Genomic DNA, 26,414 nt, shown 5'->3' with positions numbered 1-26,414 from the left:
CGAAAACGTGCTATACGTGCTTCACAAGAATGTAAAATCAACTTCATTTCTATGTTCTCTCTTAACCCCCAATGTCCCTTCTTGTATATAAATAAATAAATAAATAAATAAATAAATAAATAAATAAATAAATAAATAAACAAATAAATCAGGTATTAACATAACAATTCCAGTCCCAATAAATCACATTATACACGTGTGTATATTATCCATCAGATGCGGAGAAATTTTTCCAGATAAACGTTTCGCATTTCCGTCTCACTCACCAAAGCCGAGCTCCCAGTAACCACATATAGTGACTCAATGAGCTGACAACTCCTCCTCGCGATGGACATGTTCTCAAGTTCAGCTGTGTTGAAACACCTGGCTTCGAGCAGGGGTTTGAGCGTGATCATTCGAACCTTGGAAGACAGACGTGATCCCTTTACTTCCGCTATCACGGCACAGCTCGTCCTCATGAATGACGGCCAAGTACTCATGAATAACGGCCAAGTACTCATGAATAACGGCCAAGTACTCATTGATCTAGCCGTTAAAATCATTTATTTACGGGCGTAAACACTTTATATTTGACTCAACAGATGGCGTGGCAACATTTCTCGAGCAGTCTTATGATGCCGTTTTCTGTTGAAATCGCAATGCCTCACCCAAAAAATTCCAATAGAACCTAAACACCTAGACTTAACCTAGACTTAAATATACAGCAAATTCTAACTTATAAAGATATTAATTTATATTTGAGAAATTCAGATCTTGAGTCCTCACGTTAAAATATATAGTTGTGTCTGTGTGGCAAGCCGTCGCTTGGACCAGTGCAGCCTTAGCAGCGGTTGTCAGAGCCTTCATTATGTATTGTTAGTGGGTGCTGTGTGGTGCCGAATGAGGCGGAAATAACAAACGCTTATGTGAAAAATATCTCCGTTTCTGATGGATAATATAAACAAGTTAATGTGATTTACTGTGACTGGATGTTGTAATGTTAATGCCTGATTCTGTACAGTGCAATTAGCGTGTTTTAAAGGATTCAGGAACCTTAATTATTCGATTCTAATTTTGCAATATCCTAAAATTGTACTGGAGTGATAACTGCGTTATGTGCGGGAATTATCGGTGTTGAAAACGCCGCTACCGTTGTGTGTAGCGAAGTGTTGACTCGCGATAGTTTAGTGTTTTACACGAACGATTAGACGAAGATCGACACGCCTTAACTGCTGTAGCAAAATTACATGCGTGTGGGTATCTCTAATTCCTTGTGCAGTGTTTCTCGTCTTGTGCGGAAAATATTACGTGGTCTTGATACATGTGTGTGCGCGCGTGTTGTTAGCTGTGCTGTGTCAACCACTTGTCTGAGCCTCGCCCCACAACACGAGGCGAGGTGTCCTCGTGCATCAAGAGGAGGTACTCCAGCTTCTCTTCCTTCTGGCCAAGGTAAGCTTTACCTCGAGGATCAAACGCCAAAATCATCTGCGCTGATTATAAATGTGGATTAAAATATGATTAATCATGTGTAATCTGAAGATTTTAATGATTATAAACAAGCCAGATGAATATAAATAATTAGTTTTCATGCCATTTCAGGTATGTGTTTATTAGCTCATCGTGTGACACAACCCCACAAATTATCGAGGTACGTAACAATTAACTTTTGTTTCCATTGTTGCCATATTATAATGTCTGGTAGTTATCCACAACGTAAGAAAAGTTGAATAACAAAGTCACTTCATATACGAAGTACTCTCAAGTAATAGTATATTGGGTAGAATTAGGTGTTGTGTCGTCGAGGACAACCGTCCGAGTGACAACTCAAGCAGAGACACAATGTTTCTGGTCCCCCGTGCAAGTGCAAGCTAGATTTATCCGGGTGAGAGGGGGAGGGGGGTTGCCAAGTGTCGAGTCCAAGGAAGCATAGTTGAATAGGGAAAAACAAGCTCTGGGTGTTGTTGATTTAAGGGCGACGACGATCAAGGGATCGGATGCGCCCGAAGCCCTAGGTGATCAATTCCTATGGTACAGTACTCATGTGTACCGGGTGTGTGGTGGTTGTTGTTGTTGTTATAGATTCAGCTACTCCGAACACGTTCCAAGTAGCACGGGCTATGGTGAGCCCGTAACTTACCTGGCACAGGAGCGGAGCAAGAAGCACGGGCTATGGTTAGCCTGGTCTGGTGGTGTACTTGTGGGCTGAAATACGTCTAGCAAGTGGCTTAGTCAAGCAGCCTAGTGAACCAAAAGTGAGCTGACCCGAACAGTTCTCGTGGAGGACTGAGCCTCACGTTATTGTAGATGTTGTGAAGGGAGAGGACAGAAAACTTGGTTAACCCATGTTGACCGACCTGGTAATTTGGTTGGTTTGTTTGGTATCAATTACTGGCAAACAAGTGACTTTGTTATATGCTTTTGAGTGTAGAGTAAGTTGCTTTAAAAGTGTTTCCAGAAGCACATAATGTGGCACAATGGACAAATTTAGATAATTTGATGTAGCAAGCTGCAAAGCGCTTTGGGGTTACAGAATCTGCAACGGTCGGCCTTATCAAACTGATTTATTCAGTTACTGGCAGGATTCTTTCTTAATGTCAGATAGTAGTTGCTGTGTTGAGGAGAGGAGAGGTGACTGTTGCTTCTGGTGGGTGTAGTGACAGGTGTGGGTGTTGAGGAGAGCAGAGGTGACTGTTGCTTCTGGTGGGTGTAGTGACAGGTGTGGGTGTTGAGGAGAGCAGAGGTGACTGTTGCTTCTGGTGGGTGTAGTGACAGGTGTGGGTGTTGAGGAGAGCAGAGGTGACTGTTGCTTCTGGTGGGTGTAGTGACAGGTGTGGGTGTTGAGGAGAGCAGAGGTGACTGTTGCTTCTGGTGGGTGTAGTGACAGGTGTGGGTGTTGAGGAGAGCAGAGGTGACTGTCGCTTCTGGTGGGTATAGTGACAGGTGTGGGTGGCGGGAGACGTGTTCGCGCCAGTGAGCACCGGACAACCGCTCGTTAAAGACTGGGCCTCGTTCCATGGTTCAGGAAGAAACCTCAAACAGTGGGACTCGCAGATGGAGTGGGTAAGATTTGAAGTATTAAACATGATGGAAAAGGTGGCGAGGATTTAAGCCTTTAGGTACAAAGGTGAGAAGAGCTGCCTTCCGGGTAGAAAGATAAATTATATTGAAGTCTTGAGGTTAGTACACGAAATGGCAGATAAACCATTCGAGATACAGGATAAGACGAGGAAAATCAGAGGATTCTTAAGATATAGGATGATAAATCAGAGTGCGAAAGAGGACAAAAGACAGCTTAAAGTATGTGAGGAAGAGAGTAGAGTCCTACCAGTTTTCAATGCAGGAGAAAGCGGCATTTTTTTGTTTTCCTTACGAGAATCGTACTGAGCTACATATATCCTAATAAACGGTTAAATTATCGTAATATAACGGTTTATTAAAGTGTTTAATAAACAGTGTGTTACGGGCTCCCCAGCTCTAGCATTCTAGAATTAACTGCGTCAATTAAAACAAAAATACGAGTATCGGGTTGATTGATTGATGAAGGTTAAGCTACCCAAGAGGTGGCACGGGCATGAATACCCCGTAACGAGAATCGGATGATGTGGTTGTTGGTTTAGATTCAGCTAAAAAGTACCGAATAGCACGGGCTATGGTGAACCCGTAGTGGACTTAGCTAGCACAGGAACGGGGCTATAGCTGTTGAAGTATCAGATGTTGTTTTTTAGATTTACCTACTCAGAACGAAAAGTCCATATAGCACGGGCTATGGTGAGCCCGTAAGAGTATCGGATATAACGCTCACTTATGTAGCCGGGCAGGTAGAGTGAGGAGGATTATCGACAGATGAATATATGAAGGATTGGGACCAACTGAAGTTATTGATAAATTAAGAGCTTTTCCGAAATCGTTGGACCCGGAGATCCGAAACTTGGTGAACAATTGATCGATCTAAACCTTGTTTCAAATTGCCAGGATAGTTTAAATAAATGACAGGGATTTTAAATTGATAAGGAGTTGGCATGACAAGGCGTAAGAAGCATCGCAAGCTTCAACCCAATGAATGGATACAGATGGTGCCCATTCATCTCATGTTTCATTCCAATGAAACAAGTTCAGAATGAATAGGCACAGAGAGTTGGTGGGGTACACAGGGGATTCGAGACCCTCTAGCATTAACTGGCATTACCACAATAATGTGTATATCCTGACACAAATAGAATCAACCATGAGTCTTCGTCATATAACTGTTGACAAAGGAGATATTTGGGTCAGTTCTGATACAGTGATCCTTATTGTACGAATATTGTCCCCAAGAGCAAAAGGAATGTATTCCCAATGGGAAGATTTCTAATACAGGAACAATGAGTGGACATCTTTTCGATGTTCAACTTGAACAATATCTTCAAATTCTCAAGAATCTAGTATTTGATAACAAAAAATACAGCAGCCTTTGTCTTCACTTCTCAGATAATAGAATTCATTGGATGCTCTTGGAACCACGTCTTGTGGAACGGATATAGGTAAATATTACTATGTTTAAGCAATACGAGACGCGTAAAACATACATATGTAGGTTATTTCCAATTTTGCAGGCAAGTGGGTGAGGAGGGTGAAAGGGAGGATAAGGGGAAGGGGGAGGTAGGAACGAAGCAGACAAGGGAGGCAGTGAGGGGGAAAGAGAGGTGGGAAGGGAAGAGAGAAGGTGCGGAGGTGGGAAAGTGCGGGTTACAAAGGGTGGAGCCGGGTGAATGGTGGGAGAGTTGGATGGATTGCTGGAGGTGACTGTTGGAAGGGAGGATGTATGGGAGGGACCTCGCCTTCTGCACACCCTGCTGGCTTTTAACAGCATCTATTATTGTTGTTTTAGTGATCTGTTTTCTCTCTGATCCCATAGCTACTTCTACAAAGTTTTTGCCATGTTTTGTCCCTAATTGCAGGCGATGAGTCACAATAACGTGGCTGAAGAATGTTGACCAGACCACACACTAGAAGATAAAGGAATGACGACGTCTCGGTCCATCCTGGACCATTCACAAGTCGACCTGAGAATGGTCCAGGACGGACCGAAACCACGTCGTCCCTTCATCTTCTAGTGTGTGGTCTGTTCAACACTTTGTTCCTAATTTATCAGTTACACTCTCAATGTTTTGCATTCTCTGTTCCGTTATCATTATTGCCTCCACTGCTTCCTTTTCGTCTTCTGTTACCTTCCCCTCCTCTGTTGCCTTTCCCTCCTCTTCCATTAATTATATTCTAACCTGAAGCCCATGTTCATTTTCCTCTTTGTGATGCATTTCACTCAACTCCTCTAAATCCTTCAAGGTAGCAACCTTGAGCTCCTCACTCCTGTCAAAGTTTCCATTTAGGTTCTCAATGACCTTCTTTAGTCCCTCTATCTTCTCTGTAATAAGATAGTAACTGTAATTGACTGGAATAACTGTAATAACCATTTCAAGGAGAGTGTGGTTCCCTCTTAATGAAGCTACTCTCTGCTAGTAATTCTCCTATCACCTACTCTACTTTAACTCATCTACATCTCTTATTATAGACTATATTTTTCTTCAACTCTTTTTATGTTGGCATTTTCTAGCTTCTCCAATTTCATTTCTGACTCTGATGATGTGAACATATTCCATGTAGCTCTGTTTATTTCTTTTGTAAATATTTCTATTTGCTATTTTCTTTCGTAACTGTTTTTCGTTGCTCTGGTGCTGTAGTGGTGCTGGTGAGTGACTCCTTGATGCCCACCCAGTTCTGGCCTGGGTGGAGGGTGGGAGTTCTGGCCTGGGTGGGGGGTGGGGGGAGGTCTGGCATGGGTGGAGGGTGGGAGTTCTGGCCTGGGTGGAGGGTGGGAGTTCTGGCCTGGGTGGAGGGTGGGAGTTCTGGCCTGGGTGGGAGGTGGGGGGAGGTCTGGCATGGGTGGAGGGTGGGAGTTCTGGCCTGGGTGGAGGGTGGGAGTTCTGGCCTGGGTGGGAGGTGGGGGGAGGTCTGGCATGGGTGGAGGGTGGGAGTTCTGGCCTGGGTGGAGGGTGGGAGTTCTGGCCTGGGTGGAGGGTGGGAGTTCTGGCCTGGGTGGGGGTGGGAGTTCTGGCCTGGGTGGGGGTGGGAGTTCTGGCCTGGGTGGGGGTGGGAGTTCTGGCCTAGATGGGCGGGGGGGTGGCGGGTGATTGGGAACATGGGCCGTGTAGGTCACTCGTTGCCAACCCTCGCCAAATTAAGTGGTTTTCTCCACACTCTTTTCTCTCTGTTTTTACTACGCTTGTCGTCACTTTAGTAAATATTTTATTGATATCGTTCACAGATATGGGATCACTGATATCGTTCACAGATATGGAATCACTGATATCGTTCACACATTGCACAATCGTTGCTCTACACTATAACACTTTTTTCAGTTTTTTCGAGGGGAGGAGGAGTGAATAGGACAGAGAAGTACATGTGAAGGGAAAAGTTTGGAAATGGGAAATATAAGTAAAGTTATGATACCAGCCAAGCTGTCCGCCTTGCTGACACGATGGTAGTTATTTATAGTTTATAAGGGTGTAGGTGAAGCAGGAGGTGTGTGTGGGTTGAGCGAACTCCTGGTTATCTTGAGGTTATCTTGAGATGATTTCGGGGCTTTTTTTTTTAGTGTCCCCGCGGCCCGGTCCTCGACCAGGCCTCCACCCCCAGGAAGCAGCCTGTGACAGCTGACTAACTCCCAGGTACCTATTTACTGCTAGGTAACAGGGGCATTCAGGGTGAAAGAAACTTTGCCAATATGTTTCTGCCTCGTGCGGGAATCGAACCCGCGCCACAGAATTACGAGTCCTGCGCGCTATCCACCAGGCTACGAGGCCCCCTGGTTCTTATACTTACGACATTGTAATGGACGACATCTAGAGGTGGGCCCGAGAACTAGCGTCCGATCTTGCCAGGCTTAAGATGGACCCTTTTTATGCATTAAGCCGGAACGGGATCTGCCCTGACTCGAAACGGGCTCCTAAAAGGGGGTGAAGCCCAACCCAGCCTTTTGCCCAGACTTTAGATAGACTCCTAAAGGCCGGAAGCTCTAAGCGAGCCTGTTGCCAATACGTTAGAGAGATCCTGAAAATGCCTGAAGACAAATCTAGACTTTTATCTAAAACCAAAAATTCCGGATTTTGCTTCGTTCTCTATACACACACACACACACACACACACACACACACACACACACACACACACACACACACACACAAACACACACACACTCTCACACTCACATAGGAGTCGGCCGGCCGAGCGGACAGCACGCTGGATACGTTATCCTGTGGTCCCGTGTTCGATCCCGGGCGCCGGCGAGAAACGATGGGCAGAGTTTCTTTCACCCTATGCCCCTGTTACCTAGCAGTAAATAGGTACCTGGGAGTAAATAGGTCAGTTGTCACGGGCTGCTTCCTGGTTGTGTGTGTGTGTGTGTGTGTGTGTGTGTGTGTGTGTGTGTGTGTGTGTGTGTGTGTGTGTGTGAGTGTGTGTGTGTGGAGTGTGAAAAAATAGTAGTAGTAGTAAAAACAGTTGATTGACGGTTGAGAGGCGGGCCGAAAGAGCAGAGCTCAACCCCTGCAAGCACAACTAGGTGAACACACACACACACACACACTCTATGAAGAAAATCTGAGGAAACTGGCCCCTCACTACAATGAAGGAAGGAAGGAAATACAGCAGACATGATAACGACGTGCAAGATACTAGCGGCAATTTACAGAGAAGATATAGAAACAATATTCAAAATGAGGAACATAAAATGAAACATAATTAGAAACTGGAAACACAGATGAGTCACAAAGCTTGCAGAGGGATCTTTTAAGTTATTGAGTCATAGATGAGTATAGTAAACTAGATGATAAAGTGGTCGTAGGCAATTTAATACACTTTTTTATATGTAAAAATATGATACGAAAAACGAGTGAAATGAAGCATTGCATTGAACTACTGAATGATCGAAAGACGGCTCTCAGGAGCAGGCGTTCAACCGACAAGCTCAACTAGGTGAGTTCACACACTGCTCCGCTATGCAAACATTTTATCACCTCGGTCACTGGACGCTATACAAACATTTTATCACCTCGGTCACTGGACGCTATACAAACATTTTATCACCTCGGTCACTGGGCGCTATACAAACATTTTATCACCTCGGTCACTGGACGCTATACAAACATTTTATCACCTCGGTCACTGGACGCTATACAAACATTTTATCACCTCGGTCACTGGACGCTATACAAACATTTTATCACCTCGGTCACTGGACGCTATACAAACATTTTATCACCTCGGTCACTGGGCGCTATACAAACATCTCACAAATAGCTTTTAACACACTATGGTGTTAAAATATATTTTCAGCATTCACAAAATACCGGAGATAACTGTACATAAATGTTGCAGTTTAAGCGCTCAACAACCGCTCTCTCTATGCCTCAGTTCACTACAAATTTCCGCTTGTATTTCTTTAACATTAAAATAGGAAAAATGAGTAAGCTTTACACACAGAAATCCCAATAGCGTGATGCATCCAAAGAATAAATCCACGAGGGATTTACCATGTCGTAGCTCAGTGGATTAAGGCAGCGTCTGGGATCCTCTGGGACGTAGGTTCGAACCTACGTCACGGCCCTTGTGGATTTGTTCATGAGTAAGCTTTTTTGATACGTATGTTAGCAAGGCCATAGAACCAGAACTGACTAGGACCCAATCTCCTTTAAAGATGTGCAAACTCACTTGTACCACAGGCTAGTGTTAAATGGACCTCTCCCCAGGAACATTAACGTTGATGACGTCTTAAAATAAATACAAGAGCCTGTACATAGGATTATATCCTGTTTCAGGAGATAGGAGAAATAGGTAAATATTATAATTAAATCGCTAAATATTATTTTGTAAAAAAAATTCCACTTGCACGATTCTCTTACATATAAAAAAACAGCAGACACGGCTTTCTCTTTCTCGTATAGATATCTATACTATAATTCAGATAATATAGATATATCTATATTGTCAGAGACACTGTCTTTCTGTTTATCTGTCCAAAGTTGTAGGCTAGAAGCTTGTGGCTAGCCCCACCAAAATTTGCAGATTGAATGGTCTTGGGTACGAGATGAACATAGGCTAATCGGGCTCGCCAGAATTCAAACGCCTAAAGTAAGCCAGGGTGATATTCAGAACCCCCCACGGCCGTTTTTAGCCCACTCCCCGAGATTATCTTGAGATTATCTTGAGATGATTTCGGGGCTTTAGTGTCCCCGCGGCCCGGTCTTCGACCAGGCCTCCACCCCCAGGAAGCAGCCCGTGACAGCTGACTAACACCCAGGTACCTATTTACTGCTAGGTAACAGGGGCATAGGGTGAAAGAAACTCTGCCCAATGTTTCTCGCCGGCGCCTGGGATCGAACCCAGGACCACAGGATCACAAGTCCCGCGTGCTGTCCGCTCGGCCCGACCGGCTCCGACAGTATACCTACGAAAATATTTCGAAAACAATCCAAAAGCCGATTTTTGTTCTTATAGAAATATTCACCATTATTCATTGATTTCGGGAAAATTGTTAAGAATTCCCTATTGTTTTAACAAGATTATAACCCTGGAAACACAAACCGAAACTGTTTCCATTTTCCGCTTGTTACAACTTTTAATAAAGTTGTTACATCTTGGCTTAACGTGTTTATGACGTATTAGAACGTTGTTACAACTTGTAATAAAGTTGTTACATCTTGGCTTAACGTGTTTATGACGTATTAGAACGTTGTTACAACTTGTAATAAAGTTGTTACATCTTGGCTTAACGTGTTTATGACGTATTAGAACGTTGTTACAACTTGGTATATTGGTTGTTATAACTGGTTAGGAAGTGTTAAAACTTGTTCAAACGTTGTACCAACGTCGCACTTTCGGTGTGTGTTTGGCGGGAATGCATAAAACACGGAAATTATACTTCCCCTTCCGCTCGGGAGCCGGTCCGCCGAGGGGACAGCACGCTAGACTTGTGATCCTCTGGTCCCGGGTTCGATCGCAGGCGCCGGCGAGAAACAATGGGCAAAGTTTCTTTCACCCTATGCCCCTGTTACCTAGCAGTAAAATAGGTACCTGGGTGTTAGTCAGCTGTCACGGGCTGCTTCCTGGAGGTGGAGGCCTTGTCGAGGACCGGGCCGCGGGGACACTAAAGCCCCGAAATCATCTCAAGATAACCTTCCCCCACTCACAGAAGACTGAAGGCCAACTCACAAATTCGAACCGGGAAACTATTATATTCTGTGTCACTGTCATTTAACATTATAAAGATATAATGACATTTGTTCTTATTATGCTATTAGTAATATTGTAGGATGGAGATAGTGAGGAAGGTAGGGTGAAGAGAAGGGGGAGGAGGACGAAGATAGGTGACGAAGGTGGCGGTGGAGAAGAGAACAGGGGAATAAGAAAGAGACCAATACTTTTTCTGAGAAGGAGAAATAGAAGGGAGAGGGGACCAAGGGAGGGAGGTAGGCAAATGAAGGGGAAAAAAGGGAAGGATGGGGAGGATGGGCAGAGACAAAAGGGATGGGAATGCAGGGAATCAAGATGGATAGATATATGAGTAGATGAATGGACAAATAGATACATGGATAAAGAAATAGTGGGTTTAACAGACGGATAGATAGAAGACTATTTAGATATGTGGATGAATAGACAGATATATGATAGACGAATACATGGGTATATGGATGGATAGATGGATAAATAGATTAATGGATGGATGAATGTATAGATGGATTGATGGATAGCTGATGGATTACTGTTTGGATAGATAGATGGATGGATTATCAGATAGGTAGATGAGTAGATGAAGGCATAGATGGAAAGAAAGCAGAATGGATTGAGAGACAGATGTATAGATAGATGTATAGATAGATGGATAGAAAGATGGATAAATATTTGGATATATGGATCGGTGGATGGATAGATGGTCAGATAAATAGATTGATAAAGAGATAGACGGAAGGTGGATAAATATATAGATGGATAAATAAGTGGAGAGATAAGAGCTGGAAGACTCCCCGGGCAACGCCGGGTACCAGCTCTAGCAAAACAATATAAGAAAAAACTAATACACAATCGATCTAATACACAATGTTATGTATACTAATATAAAAGTGTTAGTAGAAATTAGAATGTTAGACATGAGGGAACTAGTGTTAAGGAGTAGATAGAAACATAGGAACAGTTAACAATTGAGTTCCTGGATTGCCATGAAATACAGAGTAAATGTGAGCTGAAGCTGCAATGTGAGTCTATACGAATCTGTAGTTTAATACGGCCTCCTCAGTTTCCAGATGCTTAAGAGCCGAAGCCTTAGCTGAAGACATTTAAGAGAATGGAGAATTATCTTTGTGGCAGGTGGGCTAGTGACCCAAGCTTATCAGCTTAGATACTAGGACAAGGGAACTAAACAGAAGAGCAGCGTAGATATTTGGACATGGGAAACTAAGCAGGGGAACAGCTTAGATGTAAGGATATGGGAACTAAGTCATGTAACAGGTTTCATCTTAATTGCATCAAGATTTTTTTGGTAGCGAGGAGATTTTACTTTGTTATGAGAGCTGTGTTCAAAGCAAGACGAATAGAATTGATAGATACGAAGCAAAGGAGATGGGTAATATTGGTTGAAGCTGAAGAGGAAGCCCGGCGTTTATGAAAGCACTCTTGCTAATCCTTGAGATGAGGTTTCTAGGACAGGTCAGCTGTAACTGACGCCCACGATAATGGTGAAGGATCAAGAAACGAGATTAAAAAATACTCAGTAATTGACAAAAATCTGTTTTGCTGATTTTTTTTGTTTAATACTGGATTCAGAGCTTTTTAAACTGAAAATACATTTAAGATTAGATATAAGGGAACTGGAAATTGAAGAGTGTGTATGTCTAATTGAAATTTGAAAAAGAGTTCAGAGTAGAGTCATCCTTAGATGAATAGAATGTGTATGATGTGATGAATAATAAGTAACATGTGACATAACAGAACCTGACAGAAAACTAAACTGTAATGTAGAGAGAGGTAGAACTGAATCATCTGCAACAAAGGTAATTCATCAGAAAAAACTACTAATCAGTGAACTAAGAATGGGTAAAATAGTGTAATTATGGAAGGCTGGACATTAAAGATTTCTGATGTACTATATCAAATGCAGAATACCCAATTTGACCATTAAAAGATTTCTTAATGCGTTTTCGGCCGTGTGGTCGTCATCAGAGCAGGACAGAGCAGGCTCTGATGACGGCCAAACGGCCGAAAACGCGTTAAGCATTCTATTAGTGTTAAAGGTGTTTTTTCCGCATACTTGGAAATGTTTTGAAACAGTTTTCATGACTGCTGCTGCATATTATATCGTATATTATACAAAGATCCAGACTCTGAAAGATTCATTATTATCACAAAGTAACGTGGACCAAACTTGAGATATATGAAACAGCATCACCAGCAGACCAGATCATAACAGAAACTGTTGATATCGATTAGAAGCAAAAAGTAAAAATTAGGTTATATAGATTTCGGAACAATGCAGGAGAATGTAAACCTCCTGAGAGAACTGGACGAAGAGGTTCAAGTCAGCTTGGTGTCAAGTACCAAAACTGAGAGAGAACTGAGAAATCCTGAGTGTGATGAATTGTTAGGTGAAAGAGTATGGAATAATGAGATTGTAAAAAACAACTGAGGTTATTCATTCTGATTAATCAATCATTTGATTGACGAGTTGGGGACAATTTCACCCCATTTAATATTTTATTATTATTAAAATAAATGTATTAAAGACTGTTTATCCATCAAATTAAAAATGTATTAAGAAGTTGGATAGGCATTTTAGTTTATGACAAAAGGCTGAAATATTAGGGATCGGTCAGAAAGATTATACTGGAATGGATTGATAATGGATGAATTGATTGATACAGATTGGCGAAGTAAACCTAGTTTGCGGGGTTGTATAATATTATGATTAACGAGTGAATTGGCGAGTCTGGGTTATGACGGACCCACCCCAGTTATATACATCAAAGAGCAAAATAGGTCGGTATGATAATTTATAGTGACAGGAAATTATTTTGCATAAGGATAGTCTTACCTAAGCCGTGATGGAGATTAGTGGAAACAAATAGACTTTAGGAATGTGTGTGTGTCTCTCTCTCTCTCTCTCTCTCTCTCTCTCTCTCTCTCTCTCTCTCTCTCTCTCTCTCTCTCTCTCTCTCTCTCGTTCTATCTCTCTCTTTATTCCTCACACTCACATATTTCCTTCTCGAACATATATACAGGAAAAATTCAGTGTCAGCTTCGACCTCACACACGTGGGGTCCACGATTCGAGTCTCCTACAGCCCCAGGTGTATGGAATATATATATACAGAATTTGGTGTGTCACCAACAGGCACCAACTTCTTCCTCGTCTTCCCTTGCATCACTTGACGAAGATAAAGCTCAGTGAGGGAGAGGGATTGGAGGGAAGGGTGATGGAAGGGAGAGAGTGAAACTTGGAGGAAAGGGAGGTGGACAGAGGATAGAGTGTAACAGGCAGCAGCCTAGGAGTGGCCATGAGTGCCTCTGCTGGTGGCAGCTCTCAGTGGCACTGTGGTGGCATCGACCAACGCTCTCTACCTCTGTGTCTGCCAGCTCTCTAACCCGCCTCTTTTTCCCTGCCCTGTCGGATCTCTCTAGCTCTCACGCAAGCAGGCACATGCTCTCTCTCTCTCTCTCTCTCTCTCTCTCTCTCTCTCTCTCTCTCTCTCTCTCTCTCTCTCTCTCTCTCTCTCTCTCTCTCTCTCTCTCTCTCTCTCTTATTTTAATTTAATAAATAGCATGCTCTCTTCCTCCATGCTCTCCTTCTCTCACCTCTTGCTTCTCCTCTTCTGACTCGCTTTCATCTAACCTCCATTCTTGCTGTGTTGTCCACCTTCTCCTTCCCTTCCTACCTTTCGTCTTTCCCCCACCATCTCTTCCCTCCGTTCCTAATGTTCCATTCTCATCTGCTTTCCTTCTCTTTCTTCTTCTCCTCCTGTGCTCCTCCTCCTTCCCCACTATCCTCCACCATTCATCTCTTCTTAGTCTTTTTTCGAACTTCCTTCCTTATGGGTCTAATTCTGCTCCTTGATTGGTTTTTTGTTCTCGTGCTGTGTTTTTAGTTATAATATATATTAAGTTTATATATTATTTATATATGTTTATAAATATATATATATATATATATATATATATATATATATATATATATATATATATATATATATATATATATATATATATATATATATATATATATATGTCGTACCTAGTAGCCAGAACGCACTTCTCAGCCTACTATGCAAGGCGCGATTTGCCTAATAAGCCAAGTTTTCATGAATTAATGTTTTTTTTGACTACCTAACCTAACCTAACCTAACTTTTTCGGCTACCTAACCTAACTTAACTTATAAAGATAGGTTAGGTTAGGTTAGGTAGGGTCGGTTAGGTTTGGTCATATATCTACGTCAATTTTAACTCCAATAAAAAAAAATTTGACCTCATACATAATGAAATGGGTAGCTTTATCATTTCATAAGAAAAAATTTAGAGAAAATATATTAATTCAGAAAAACTTGGCTTATTAGGCAAATCTGGCCTTGCATAGTAGGCTGAGAAGTGCGTTCTGGCTATTAGGTACGACATATATATATATATATATATATATATATATATATATATATAAATTCTTCACTACAAGTGCATATATGTATACAAATAATCACTAAGATCTCGATGACCCGACTAGGGTTCGAACCAGCATTGTCAGAGCTTACACACTGACATACAGAATAGTAATGCAACTTCCTTAGCGATTGCCTATATGACGAGTTGTTTATCCTGGAGCTCCTTTCATGACCTCCATGACTAACAAATACCTGGCAACAGTCGGGGTGCAATTTGGGCACTGTTTTTCATCAAATCCTGATGTGTGTGTGTGTGTGTGTGTGTGTGTGTGTGTGTGTGTGTGTGTGTGTGTGTGTGTGTGTGTGTGTTTGGGCCGCGCTGAGTGTACAAACGTGAAAGAATGCGTGTATGGTCCCAAAGCCATAAATCACTTAGAACTCTATAACCGATCACGGATCTATTTGCAAACTTGTTGTCTACATTTAGGTCAGATGTTGAGTCTTGAGAACATTGAATATTACACTAAGAGCACCAATAGCTCTCTAGTGTTGAAGACTCAGATGTTGGTGACTAGGACGGGTCATGACTGGATATGAGCCTAATCGCAGGGTTTTCTTCCTTGTCCTCAATTCGGATTGGTAGTTGGGTATACAAGATAGAACTCCATACTAAAGAAAACAGACGAATTTGCTCTCTTTTTCCCATAAAAGAACCTTTAATCGAGTAAATTAAGTTTACATATTGGCATCTATGACAAATGGCTTTGAGATGAGACGTGATTCACTTGTGTCTGTTTGGTGGTTTAAGCTGAGTAGTGTGTCTCCTTTTAACGAAAACATTAAGTGTTTTCATAAAGCTATTCTTACTAGCTGTTAGACAAGCTTAATATTAATCTTTCCCTGCCAAACTTCAATGATGCTACCTCTAACTTTTTATCCAGTCTGCAGCGTAACCAGAGAAGGTGGAGAGTTGGAAGGGAGCCTTTCCCTCTGCTATACTGATCATCTGTATCAAGATAGAACTTGGTCTAGAATGTAAATAATCTATCCCCTTTCATAACAGATCTCCCAGAGGTACACCAATGTCATCTGTTAACTGACTTCCTCATGAACTCTCTCCATCTATCGTCCACTGCTTCTCTTTTTATTTAAGGTGCGAAGGAAGAATAGAGATAATCATCTAATGCTTTTTTCCTTTTAACAGGTCCATCCAGTTGTTTTCTACGATTTATAGCTTCTTCCAGGTTGGCGTTCGATCCCCGATTGACCAAGTAGTTGATCACCGTTCCTTCACTCCGTTCTTCAGTTCCCACTCCTCTCCTCTCTTCACACCCCCTCTCATGTTCTGAATATCCGTATACTGCACTGCTGCTTACAATGACTGCAAAACCTATTTCCCACGTAGAGCCACGGTGACCTGTGTGTGTCTCACCAACACTCCCTCGTCCACACAGCTCCGGTAGTGGAGATCATCGACGAGAGAGGGGCGTCGGTCCACGAGAAGTTCTACAAGACCGGCAGCACCATCGAACTCAAGTGTACCATCAGTCAGATGCCTCAGGCCCAGACTTTCATTCTCTGGCGCCACGGTGACCACATGCTCAACTACGACACTTCCAGGGGTGGTATTAGGTGAGCTTAGGGCTGGAAATTAGAGCCAGTTATTTTGAGGTTTCAGACGAGGTTTTGTTACATCAGGATAGCTTAGGGAACCATCAAGCATGCTTAGAGGGGGAATTGAGTGGGGGTTTTTAGGAAGAAATAGATGATTTGAGGTAGTTCCAGACACTATGAGTGGTATTAGGGCTGAATTTAGGTGGAATAAGGTTAACTGTTTGCGGTATATGGCAAAGCGCTGACATATTATTTGTTTTGTTTTTAATATTTGTTTTTGGTTGAGGGTATTTGGTGTTTTTAGGGTGGTATTTAATGGATATATATATATATATATATATATATATATATATATATATATATATATATATATATATATATATATATATATATATATATATATTGATAGTGGATTACGAAGGTATTTAATATATTTAGAGCAGTACATGGCAAGATTATGGTTGTATATGTTAAGTTAAGGAAAGTATTGGAAGAGTTAAGGACTTTATTTGGTGAGTAGATAATGCATATGGTAAGACACGGACAAAATTTGTATTGCTTTGGTCAGTATTTGGAAGTTAAGGACTGTGATTGGTGGGTTAAGGTAAGTATTTGGTGTGGGTAGGTAGGTATTTGGTGTTATAGATATCTGGTAAGTGTTGGATGGGTATTTGATATGAGTACGAAGATATCTTTTGAGTTTGGGCAACATCTTGTCATATTAGGTTAGTTTGCAGAGAAATCCTAATGACGTGATTTAGCAATGAAAATCATTTTGTTACTCCAGTCATTCCACTCCTTCAAAATGATTTTTATTTTAGGTTAATATTAGCAAGCTTTCCATTATTATGGAAGTTGATGGCCATACTAGAAAATTTATTTGCCATTAGACTAGATTTTATCTATAATAGGTTACAGTGTGGCATTGAGCTGGTTGATAAGTCATTAGGTGATACTGTTGTCATTGTCAAGTTGAGAGGATATTAGGCAAGTTAACGCGGATTATGTGATTGTGGGGATTTGTGGAGATAGGATGTGGGAGGGGGTGTGACGGGGAGGGGATGATAGAGAGGGGTGGTGTGAGGGGGGGAAGTGGATGTGAGGGGGAGAGGGGGAGAGGGGATGTGACACGGGGGTACGAGAGAGAGTATTAACAAAGCTTAGAGGGTTGATTATACTGCATAGTGTGCGCTGTGCGAGACATTCTCGTATGTGATTATATTGTGAGTTCTTGCGCGGCCAGCACGCTCAATGTTGTGACACGAGTTACGTTGTTCGTCGAGCAATATGTCAGTAGCTTATTTTCTAGTTTTGTTTTCTAGTTTTTTTAGTTTTTTTTAGTTTCTAGTTTTTTTCTAGTTTTTCTAGCTAGTTTTCTAGTTTTGTTTTCTAGTTTTTTCTAGTCTTGATGGAACCAGCTCCTGGGGGTGTCGCGAAGGTTTTCCCGACGGGTGATTATCTGACATGCTGTAACCTCTGATGGGTGCCGCGATAGCATGCGAGATTCTTCACTGGGAAGATTATGATGCATATATTACCAGTGGAATACACTATGGGAAGTGAGAGCTTCACACAAGCATGGATGCAGGAATCAAGAAACATTTCGCATGTTTTCCTGGTTTCAGAAATATTTCTTGGTCTTCGTTGCACACTTAGGAGGATCATTAATTAGGTTCTTTGGGGATCTAGGCGAGGTGCATGTCAGGACAGAAATGGCTTTATCATACAGACGATAAACCTCTATCAATCAATTTGAAATTTCGAATTTCGCAGCATAAATGTTCTGTAAGAAGTAGGAAAATATTTCACGATCTATTTATTAATTTGTCAGAAAATTCTCACCAATCTCGGCTCGCTTTCAAAAGCTAAATATCAAACCGGAAGGGACTCGCCCTACTGACCCACTCAGCACTCAGCTTCCTCCCACTAACGTCCTTTACCTCATGTGAGAAGGTCGACCTCCGAGTTGATGGGTTACCATCAAGTGAAACATAGACTCCGTTTAAATAAATGTCAACAAACTTTAATATATCGGTTAACGTATATCTTTGAAGATCGTACCCATTTATTCCTGGCACTAAGTGCTTAACTTAAATGGGTGGTAGGGGGGAAATATGCTACCCAGGTGGGTTATATTGTTCAGACACTTAAGGATAATACACAGAAATCACATTAATGTGATATATATCGAGGAGAAAATCCACTAGAGCTGTTAGGTGGGCTCGAACCTTTGATCATGGCATTGCCAAGCCCCATACTCGTAAGTTCGAGCCCCCACCCCCCTCTAGCCCTAGTGGATTTTCTCATTAAGGATAATTATAACTGTTGAGTTAGACTAGATATATATTTAGTTCATTTTAATAGTTCATGATGGTTATTTGTGGCCAGGCTTACAATAGCAGATAACACAAGGGTTTTTTATCATAACCTATTGAAAATATTCCTCGACAAAAGACTATTACGTTACATAATTACATTTTTTTAAATTACATTTTATTTCAGTAGCAGTTTAACAATAGTTGAACATTTTCTCTTTGCTACGACTATCAAAAGCGACATACGCGTAAACTCCATTATCCTAAAAAAAAAAAAATGCACTCAACCGAATCGTGCATCTTTAAAATTTGTTAATCCTCCATAGAGTGCAAGGACATTTTGAAATAAAAAATGATATCAACGTGATGTAGGACAGGCAGCCTCCTAGATTGAATCACGTCCACTGGTGGCTCGGGATGCAATGCATACTAATTTTCCCGAGCGCCTGTGGGAGACTAGCTTTGATTAGGCACTGGGAGATTTTTTTGGCCTAAAACTGGAATTTAACGATTACGGCGAATTTTGGTGTGCATGCAACCATATCTATCTGTATATATTTATATATATATATATATATATATATATATATATATATATATATATATATATATATATATATATATATATATATATATATATAATATGCGAAGATGCTCGTTCCCGAAGCCATTATGCAACAGAAAACTCCTCACCTCAGAAGGATTCGAACCTAGACAGCCGGGATCTCCATGCACCTTAGCGTGTCCAGTACTTTCCCCACTAGGCCACAACGACTGTTAAAAAGAATTGGATGTCGTAAGATCCTTAACCAAATTCCCAACAGCACTCGGCGGCCTTCTTCACAGGTTGGGATCTAGGCCGCATTCTTGGTAGTAAGGCATTGTTTTGCGTGTTTATATTAGCTCTTTTTACCTTAATGAGGATAGCTTCGAGAATTTGTATTCCTCTGCAATCACCCGCAGAATCCAGTATTCGTGTGTGTTACAGAAATACTTGATTCTGTGGCTGATGGCAGGAGATTACAAATTCTAGGAGCTCTCCTCATCAATCTCGTAAGTGAGCCTTAGCACTGAAGTTTGGTCGAATGCATCCTTAAGCCGCAGCAAGTCCTCAATATCAGGTACCCCGTCTAAGGGGTTGAGGGAAGAGAGACGTGGGAGAGAGATGAGGGGAGGCTGGAAGGGTAAGGGGTACGTGGGACGAACTAGGGAGGGGGGGCAGATATCGAGTTATTAGTAATATTGTAGGATAGAGAAGTGGAAGTTGCGGTGGAGGGGCAAGGAAGGAGAGAGAGAGATGCGAGGGAGGAGGAAGAAGCTGGAGAGGGAGTGGGGAAGAGTGAGAAGGGAGATAAGAAACCAATACATTTCCTGCGAGAAGGGGGGATAGAGGGGAAATGGGGGAGAGGGGAAGAAGGAGGAGGACCAAATGGATGCCAGAGAGGAGGGTAAAGGATGTGTTGAGAAGGAGGGAAGGAAGGGGGGGGGGATTGAGAGATGAAGTGAAGGGAAACAAGGGAATGGGAACGAGGAAATAAAGTGGGGCAGATGGTAGATGGATGGTTGAAGGAGAGACGGACTCTCCCGGGCACCGTCAGAAAGGTAGGAGAAAAGAGAGAATAAAGGTAATGGGGAAGATGGGGGAGAAAACGGGTAGAAATGGAGATGAAGAGGTCTCTTCACACACACACACACACACACACACACACACACACACACACACACACACACACACACACACACACACACACACACACACTCACACTCACAATGTCGAACATGTAGATATGATAGAGCCCAGTACGCTGAGGAATCTGAACACCAGTTGATTGACAGTTGAGAGGCGGGACCAAAGGGCCAGAGTTCAACCCTCAGCAACCACAACTAGATGACTACACACACACACGTCAGCTGGGAGTCACGGGACCTCAGCCCCACCCACAACAACACCATTACAAAGATGTCATCAGAATTTACTGCTTCCCTTAATTGCTTTAGGTTTTTGGCGGTGGCGAATGGCGACTTGGGGACAACACAGCTATAAATTCCTGGCCCGTTTTTCCTACCCTTTTATGTTTCTTCAACATTTTGTTCCATATATATATATATATATATATATATATATATATATATATATATATATATATATATATATATATATATATATATATATATATATATATATATGTATATATACACTGCAAAATCCCAAATAAGATACACGAAATCTCAGAAAATCTATATATATATTTGAAATATTTCGAAAAAAGACCTAACTACATAATTGCAGAAGTCGGAAATTAGTGAGTCGAGGACATTGAGTTGCTCAACGTGGGCTTCATTTTTAGCAATGAGGCTGGAAGCCAAGCTAAATATTGTACAGAATTTTGAGGAAATTCTTAAAAAAATCATAAAAAAAATTTAAATGTTAAAATCCTCTCAGTGTTAAATATTTTCTTTTTATTAAGCTAGTTGGGCTACACGGCTGTATCCGGGTCTCTCTCTCTCTCTCTCTCTCTCTCTCTCTCTCTCTCTCTCTCTCTCTCTCTCTCTCTCTCTCTCTCTCTCTCTCTCTCTCTCTCTTTTTTTCTCTCTCTCTTTCTCTTTCTCCCATACGTTATCACGGGAAGAGATGAACTATCCTTTCTCCAACAATAGTTAATCTGAGAACTAACTTCCAGTTACCTGAGCCACAGGTAAGTTACCTCAGGTAACTTACATTACATCTTGGAATGTATTCACATCGTCAAAATGAAACCCCGAGTTGAACACCTAACTCTGAGTTCACATCTCTATTATTCACTTAGTAATATTCATCTTCTGCAATTGTGTTGATAAGTCTTTTTTTATGATTTAATTTAAATTGTATTCATATTTGGTTTTTGTTTATCCTCTATCCTCTTTTGAATGGAATTTTGTTGCCTTAGTAACTTTAGACTTTTAAAGTGTTCTTGTTATTTTGACATTTTATTGTTGATTAATATACAAATTTTCTAAGTTGCTCAATTTGTATACGTACCGAAAACAATATGTTATGATAACCATCTTTGTAACCCATATGTAACCCCTTTTTTGTAACCAAAGTTCAAATAAAGCAAATATATATGTGTACATACAAAAGAATGGGGGTGGTAGGAGAAGATAATATTAGTGTTCAGTGAGAAACCACAAGGTCTCCTCTGAATACTTTTTATTTTCTTCTCCGAGGCTATGGGTCCCCACATTGGCACCAGAGGTGGTACCCTCACAAACTTTTTATATATATATATATATATATATATATATATATATATATATATATATATATATATATATATATATATATATATATATATATAAAATTCTCTTTTACACATTGTTTTGAGAAACAAAATTAAGATGTATGTCGTTTGTTTAATATTACTGCTTCTTAACTATATCTTAAGAGAAAATGTTTCTCTGTCGTTCCGTCTGTTTGTCTGAAGTATAAGGCCACATTCTTACGGCTACCATTACCCAAATTTATAAGGAAAATGGTCTGGGGTATGGAACGGACATAGGCTGATGTAGGTAGGCGTAAGTTAAATGATTTAAGAGGTATTAGTAATTATTGACCCCTTCCCCCTCGCCCGAAACTCCAATTCTCAAGGATTCAAATCTTGTTAAGTGTAAAATATTGGCTGAGAAGCACTAAGACTTCTTCATCACAAGAAATTATTTCCTTAACATAGAGTAGTTTCATCGTTCTGTCATATTATATTGGTGGGAGTGAGGGGAAAGGGTGGGCACCCGGGACAGCACTGGATAACCCCTATATATATATATATATATATATATATATATATATATATATATATATATATATATATATATATATATAATGTGTGTAATATTGGTATATCTAAAATGAAGCTGATACCTTGATAACTAAGCTAACTGATAACAAGACCATCAAATAATTGAAATGGTAATATAAATAGCAATATGATTAGCTTACCAAATCATCCGAAATCCTTAGACAACCATCTCTTCACCACCCACACACGCCCACCCAACTCCACAAACTACCACACCCTCCTCTAGACACTACCCGTCGACAAGCTATTACACCTACCACCACAAACTAACACTCTCCACCACAAACCACCTCTCCCCCATGCACCACAACTAACCCGACTAACCTTCCTCCCGTGGCGTGATTACAGCGTCAAGACGGACATGAGCAGTTCGGTGATCGTGTCCACGCTCTTCATCGCTAACGCCACACCGAAGGACTCTGGCAATTACACCTGCTCCCTGGGCGACGTGGCCACAGGCAGCGTCCTGGTCCACATCCTCAATGGTGAGCTTCTGCTTCTATGTCTTTTCCAGGAGCTAAACTTTCTCTCCCTTTCCCCAATTCCCAGGAACTTTGAACATAAGAATTAGGAAACGTACAGTCTATTGATCTGCATGAGGCATCTCGTATTTATATCCACCAAACTCATTCATAATATTGATTGACCAAACCACACACTAGAAAGTGAAGGGTGGACAACGTTTCAGTCCGTCCTGGACCACTCTCAAGTCGATTGAGAATGGTCCAGGACGGACCGAAACGTCGTCGTCGTCCCTTTACTTTCTAGCGTGTGGTCTGGTCAACATATTTCAGTCACGTAATTGTGACTCATCATCTGCTCACTCATATATATATTTTACTTTCTCAGACTCCCTCTGTATCTCTCTTCCTTCTACTTTTTTTGCTACGTCTCTCTACTTTCCACATATCCTTTCTACGCGTCCCACTTAACCTATCGAAGCGTAGACCTGTTAATCTGAGTGTCAACATCCCCAAGTAAATAATTTATATAAAACTCCTTCATTTTAGGGCTGTTTATATAGTGTTTGGCCAGCCCAAGAGATGTGATTATAAATGAAGTTAGAATGAGTCCAGAGGGAGGTCAGAGTGAGGTTAGAGAGGTAGGTCAGAATGAGGGCAGAGTTAGATATGAGTGACATTAGTGTGAGATTAGAAAGAGGTCAAAAGTCAAGCAAGAGAGAGAACTACTAACATATAAATTGTCCATAAATCCCTCGTTATATTAACTTTCACAAAAGCTTGGCAAAGAGTTATTGAATTGTTAGAGTTTTTCTTGATTATATTTATTGACGTTGGTGAATAGATCTATTAGGAATGACACTAAATGTTTTGTTATTTGAGATAATATTGGACTGTATTGAACCAGACAAAATGAATTGAGGCAAATATACTAGGAACATTTATTGAGTATAATATGTAAAAGGAACATATATTAAGGGAAATATATAAGTGTTATATAGAAGGAAATATAAAGTAAAACATATTGAAGGTATAAAATAGAAGGTAATTATAGAAATTGTAGCAATCGCATCTTTATACATTACAAATTTAAATTTATATATTTCAAATTTCTTATATGTTCAATCTATGCATCTAAAAATTCATGTTGCAACTAGTGGATTCTTCTTTTCATTTTCTTTTACATTCATTGTTTCATTCTCATCCAGGAACTGTTTCCTCCATTGTCTAATTGAAGTCTCATATTGTCCAAAATACTTACGTCAATCTTGTGGATATTTATATTAATATTTCTAGAAACATTATTAGTAACGTGTTCATTTTTCTCGTTCACTTTCAGTAGGAATCGTTCAGCAAATGTAATATAATTCGGTTGGCACCATGAAATTGTGTCTCTGAATCTCTCTCTCTCTCTCTCTCTCTCTCTCTCTCTCTCTCCTCTCTCTCTCTCTCTCTCTCTCCTCTCTCTCTCTCTCTCTCTCTCCTTCTCTCTCTCTCTCTCTCCTCTCTCTCTCTTCTCTCTCTCTTCTCTCTCTCTCTCTCCTCTCTCCTCTCTCTCTCTCCTCTCTCTCTCTCTCTCTCTCTCCTCTCTCTCTCTCTCTCTCTCCTCTCGCTTCGGTTTTATCAACAACTTTATTCCTCCATTTAATAGTCCTCACAGCCCCTCAACAGTCATCAAATATTCACTATGCAGAATGCTATCAATTATTCAAAAACCTTCTGTTTTCACCCTAATATTTTTGGTTTTAATTTTTTCTCTATACGTTCATTGTAATTTAATTTTTCATGGGTCCAACCATTTTCTGGATTTCCCCAGAACTCGTTATTATCGAACAATTTTTCACTTCCTCGTTATTTTTTCGTTATAACTTTTATATTCTCGTTTCCTGATATGTGAAAATATTTTTTTCGACTTGGATTTTAGCTGTCAGTGCCGATATTTCAATGCTTCATTAACGTTAAACTTCGTCAGCTAATTTCTCCAACCTCTAACTCTGTTAAGTGTCTGCCGGGAAGACACATAACCATATTAGTGGCAAGACCATCACTTGCCACTAATCTCTGGTTAAGTGCCGTGTCAGCTGCTCCCACTGGAACCCATGCTTCCTGTGTCCGCAGCCGCAGGTATCACCACCTTGCAACAGCTTTTACTAATCCATCGGTGCCTCCTCTCCCTAGGGGAACACCCTGCAGCGATGCAACATGGGTCGGGTACGAAGGACCTGTGCTCCTTAACCATGGTGTTGTTCCTGGCAGCCCTCACCACATTGCTCAACTCCCTCAGCGCCTTCCACGTGAGATGATCTCCTGGACGTGGCGCAAGAGGCAGGCCAAGACCACGAGGGGTCAGGTCAAGCAACTGGCAGCCAGAATGAGGTCAATCCAAGTGTTTGAAAAGATCAAACGAGAAGGTTATCAATTTCGATCAATAGGCCATCGAAGGACATTATGAGGTATATTTAAAGAGGTCAACGTGAGTGGTTAATGGAAAACACTAACGAACACTATTTAGAGTGGAGAATTTGAAATGTTCGTTGAATATATCTGTTTCTATGTATGTCTGTTTGTCTTCTCTGGTTCTCCTATTTTCAACTCGCAGTGGTTACCTCCCTTTTATCAGTCACCAACCCACAAGTGTACGAGGCCAGAATTACTAGACCGAACTAGAAAAAGAGATTATGATGCTGGCGACCTATTTTATTAAAAGATCATATGAATTAACGGCTTATGAGAAGAATTTGTTTATGAAATTGTTATATTTAGGTGAAAACCGCGCTAACAGTTACACGGTAAGAATAAGAGATGATTTAAAACGAGATGGTATCAGCTGTAAACTTAAGAAAAAGCCAGTTTCAGAATCATGTGAAAAAGAGACTTAGAGGTGAGAAATTTGCTACAGAAGTGATGAAACAGTATTGTCGTGGGCTTGGGTGGGTGTTGCTCGTCGCATAAACTCACATGTCGTTATTAATGACAGAAAACTCTTTCGTTAAGATGGAAAAGCGAAACAAATTCTTGTATGCGACGTCAGTTCTTGGCAGCATAAGATAGGAATTGTAAAGGCTACGCTAACGCAATGTGAAACGACTCCTTGGAGGAACTGCCCCCCCCCCCCCCAAGGGAAACCACCTTAGAGAAAACGACTCTTTTTAGAAAATGACTCTTGGGGAAAACGACTTTGAAGAAGAAACTTAAAAATATTGTTCTTCCAAGAACTATTCTTGGAAGAAAACGACCCGTGGAGGAACTGCCCCCCCAAGGGAAACCACCCTTAGAGGAAACGACCAGGAAAGAAACGTGCCCCTGGGGAATTGACCCCTGGGGAAAACCACTATGAAGGAGACTACCCATGGGGGATCGACCCTTGGGGGGAAACGTACCTTGCGAAAAATAACAATGAACAATTTACCAAGTGGAAAAGGAGATATTGGAAAACTAGGCAAAAACACAACGAGTCTGGCAGGAAAGGAAAGGGGAAACGCGAGCTCTTCCAGATTTTAATATTAAGCGTTAATCAGCCCTAACTACGTGAGCATAG

The 26,414-nt window shown here is 41.1% G+C and overlaps 1 protein-coding gene across 2 annotated transcripts in view; it reads left to right on the top strand.

Moving 5' to 3' along the window:
• Positions 1 to 26,414, top strand: part of LOC123771896 (opioid-binding protein/cell adhesion molecule) — a 365,209-nt gene that overhangs the window by 193,515 nt on the left and 145,280 nt on the right. Inside the window, exons 7-9 of one of the 2 annotated variants that reach the window (XM_069337821.1) lie at positions 16,105 to 16,282; positions 22,764 to 22,900; positions 25,055 to 25,433. The exons of the other annotated variant lie outside the window; for it this stretch is intronic. Coding sequence (XP_069193922.1) covers positions 16,105 to 16,282; positions 22,764 to 22,900; positions 25,055 to 25,179 — 440 coding nt within the window. The 3' untranslated portion in view covers positions 25,180 to 25,433. Of the gene's footprint in view, positions 1 to 16,104; positions 16,283 to 22,763; positions 22,901 to 25,054; positions 25,434 to 26,414 lie in introns of those variants that run through there. 2 annotated transcript variants of the gene reach the window in all.

Source organism: Procambarus clarkii, chromosome 38 (assembly GCF_040958095.1).
Source record: "Procambarus clarkii isolate CNS0578487 chromosome 38, FALCON_Pclarkii_2.0, whole genome shotgun sequence".
Lineage (NCBI taxonomy): Eukaryota > Metazoa > Arthropoda > Malacostraca > Decapoda > Cambaridae > Procambarus > Procambarus clarkii.
This window is presented reverse-complemented; position numbering and strand designations above follow the sequence as displayed.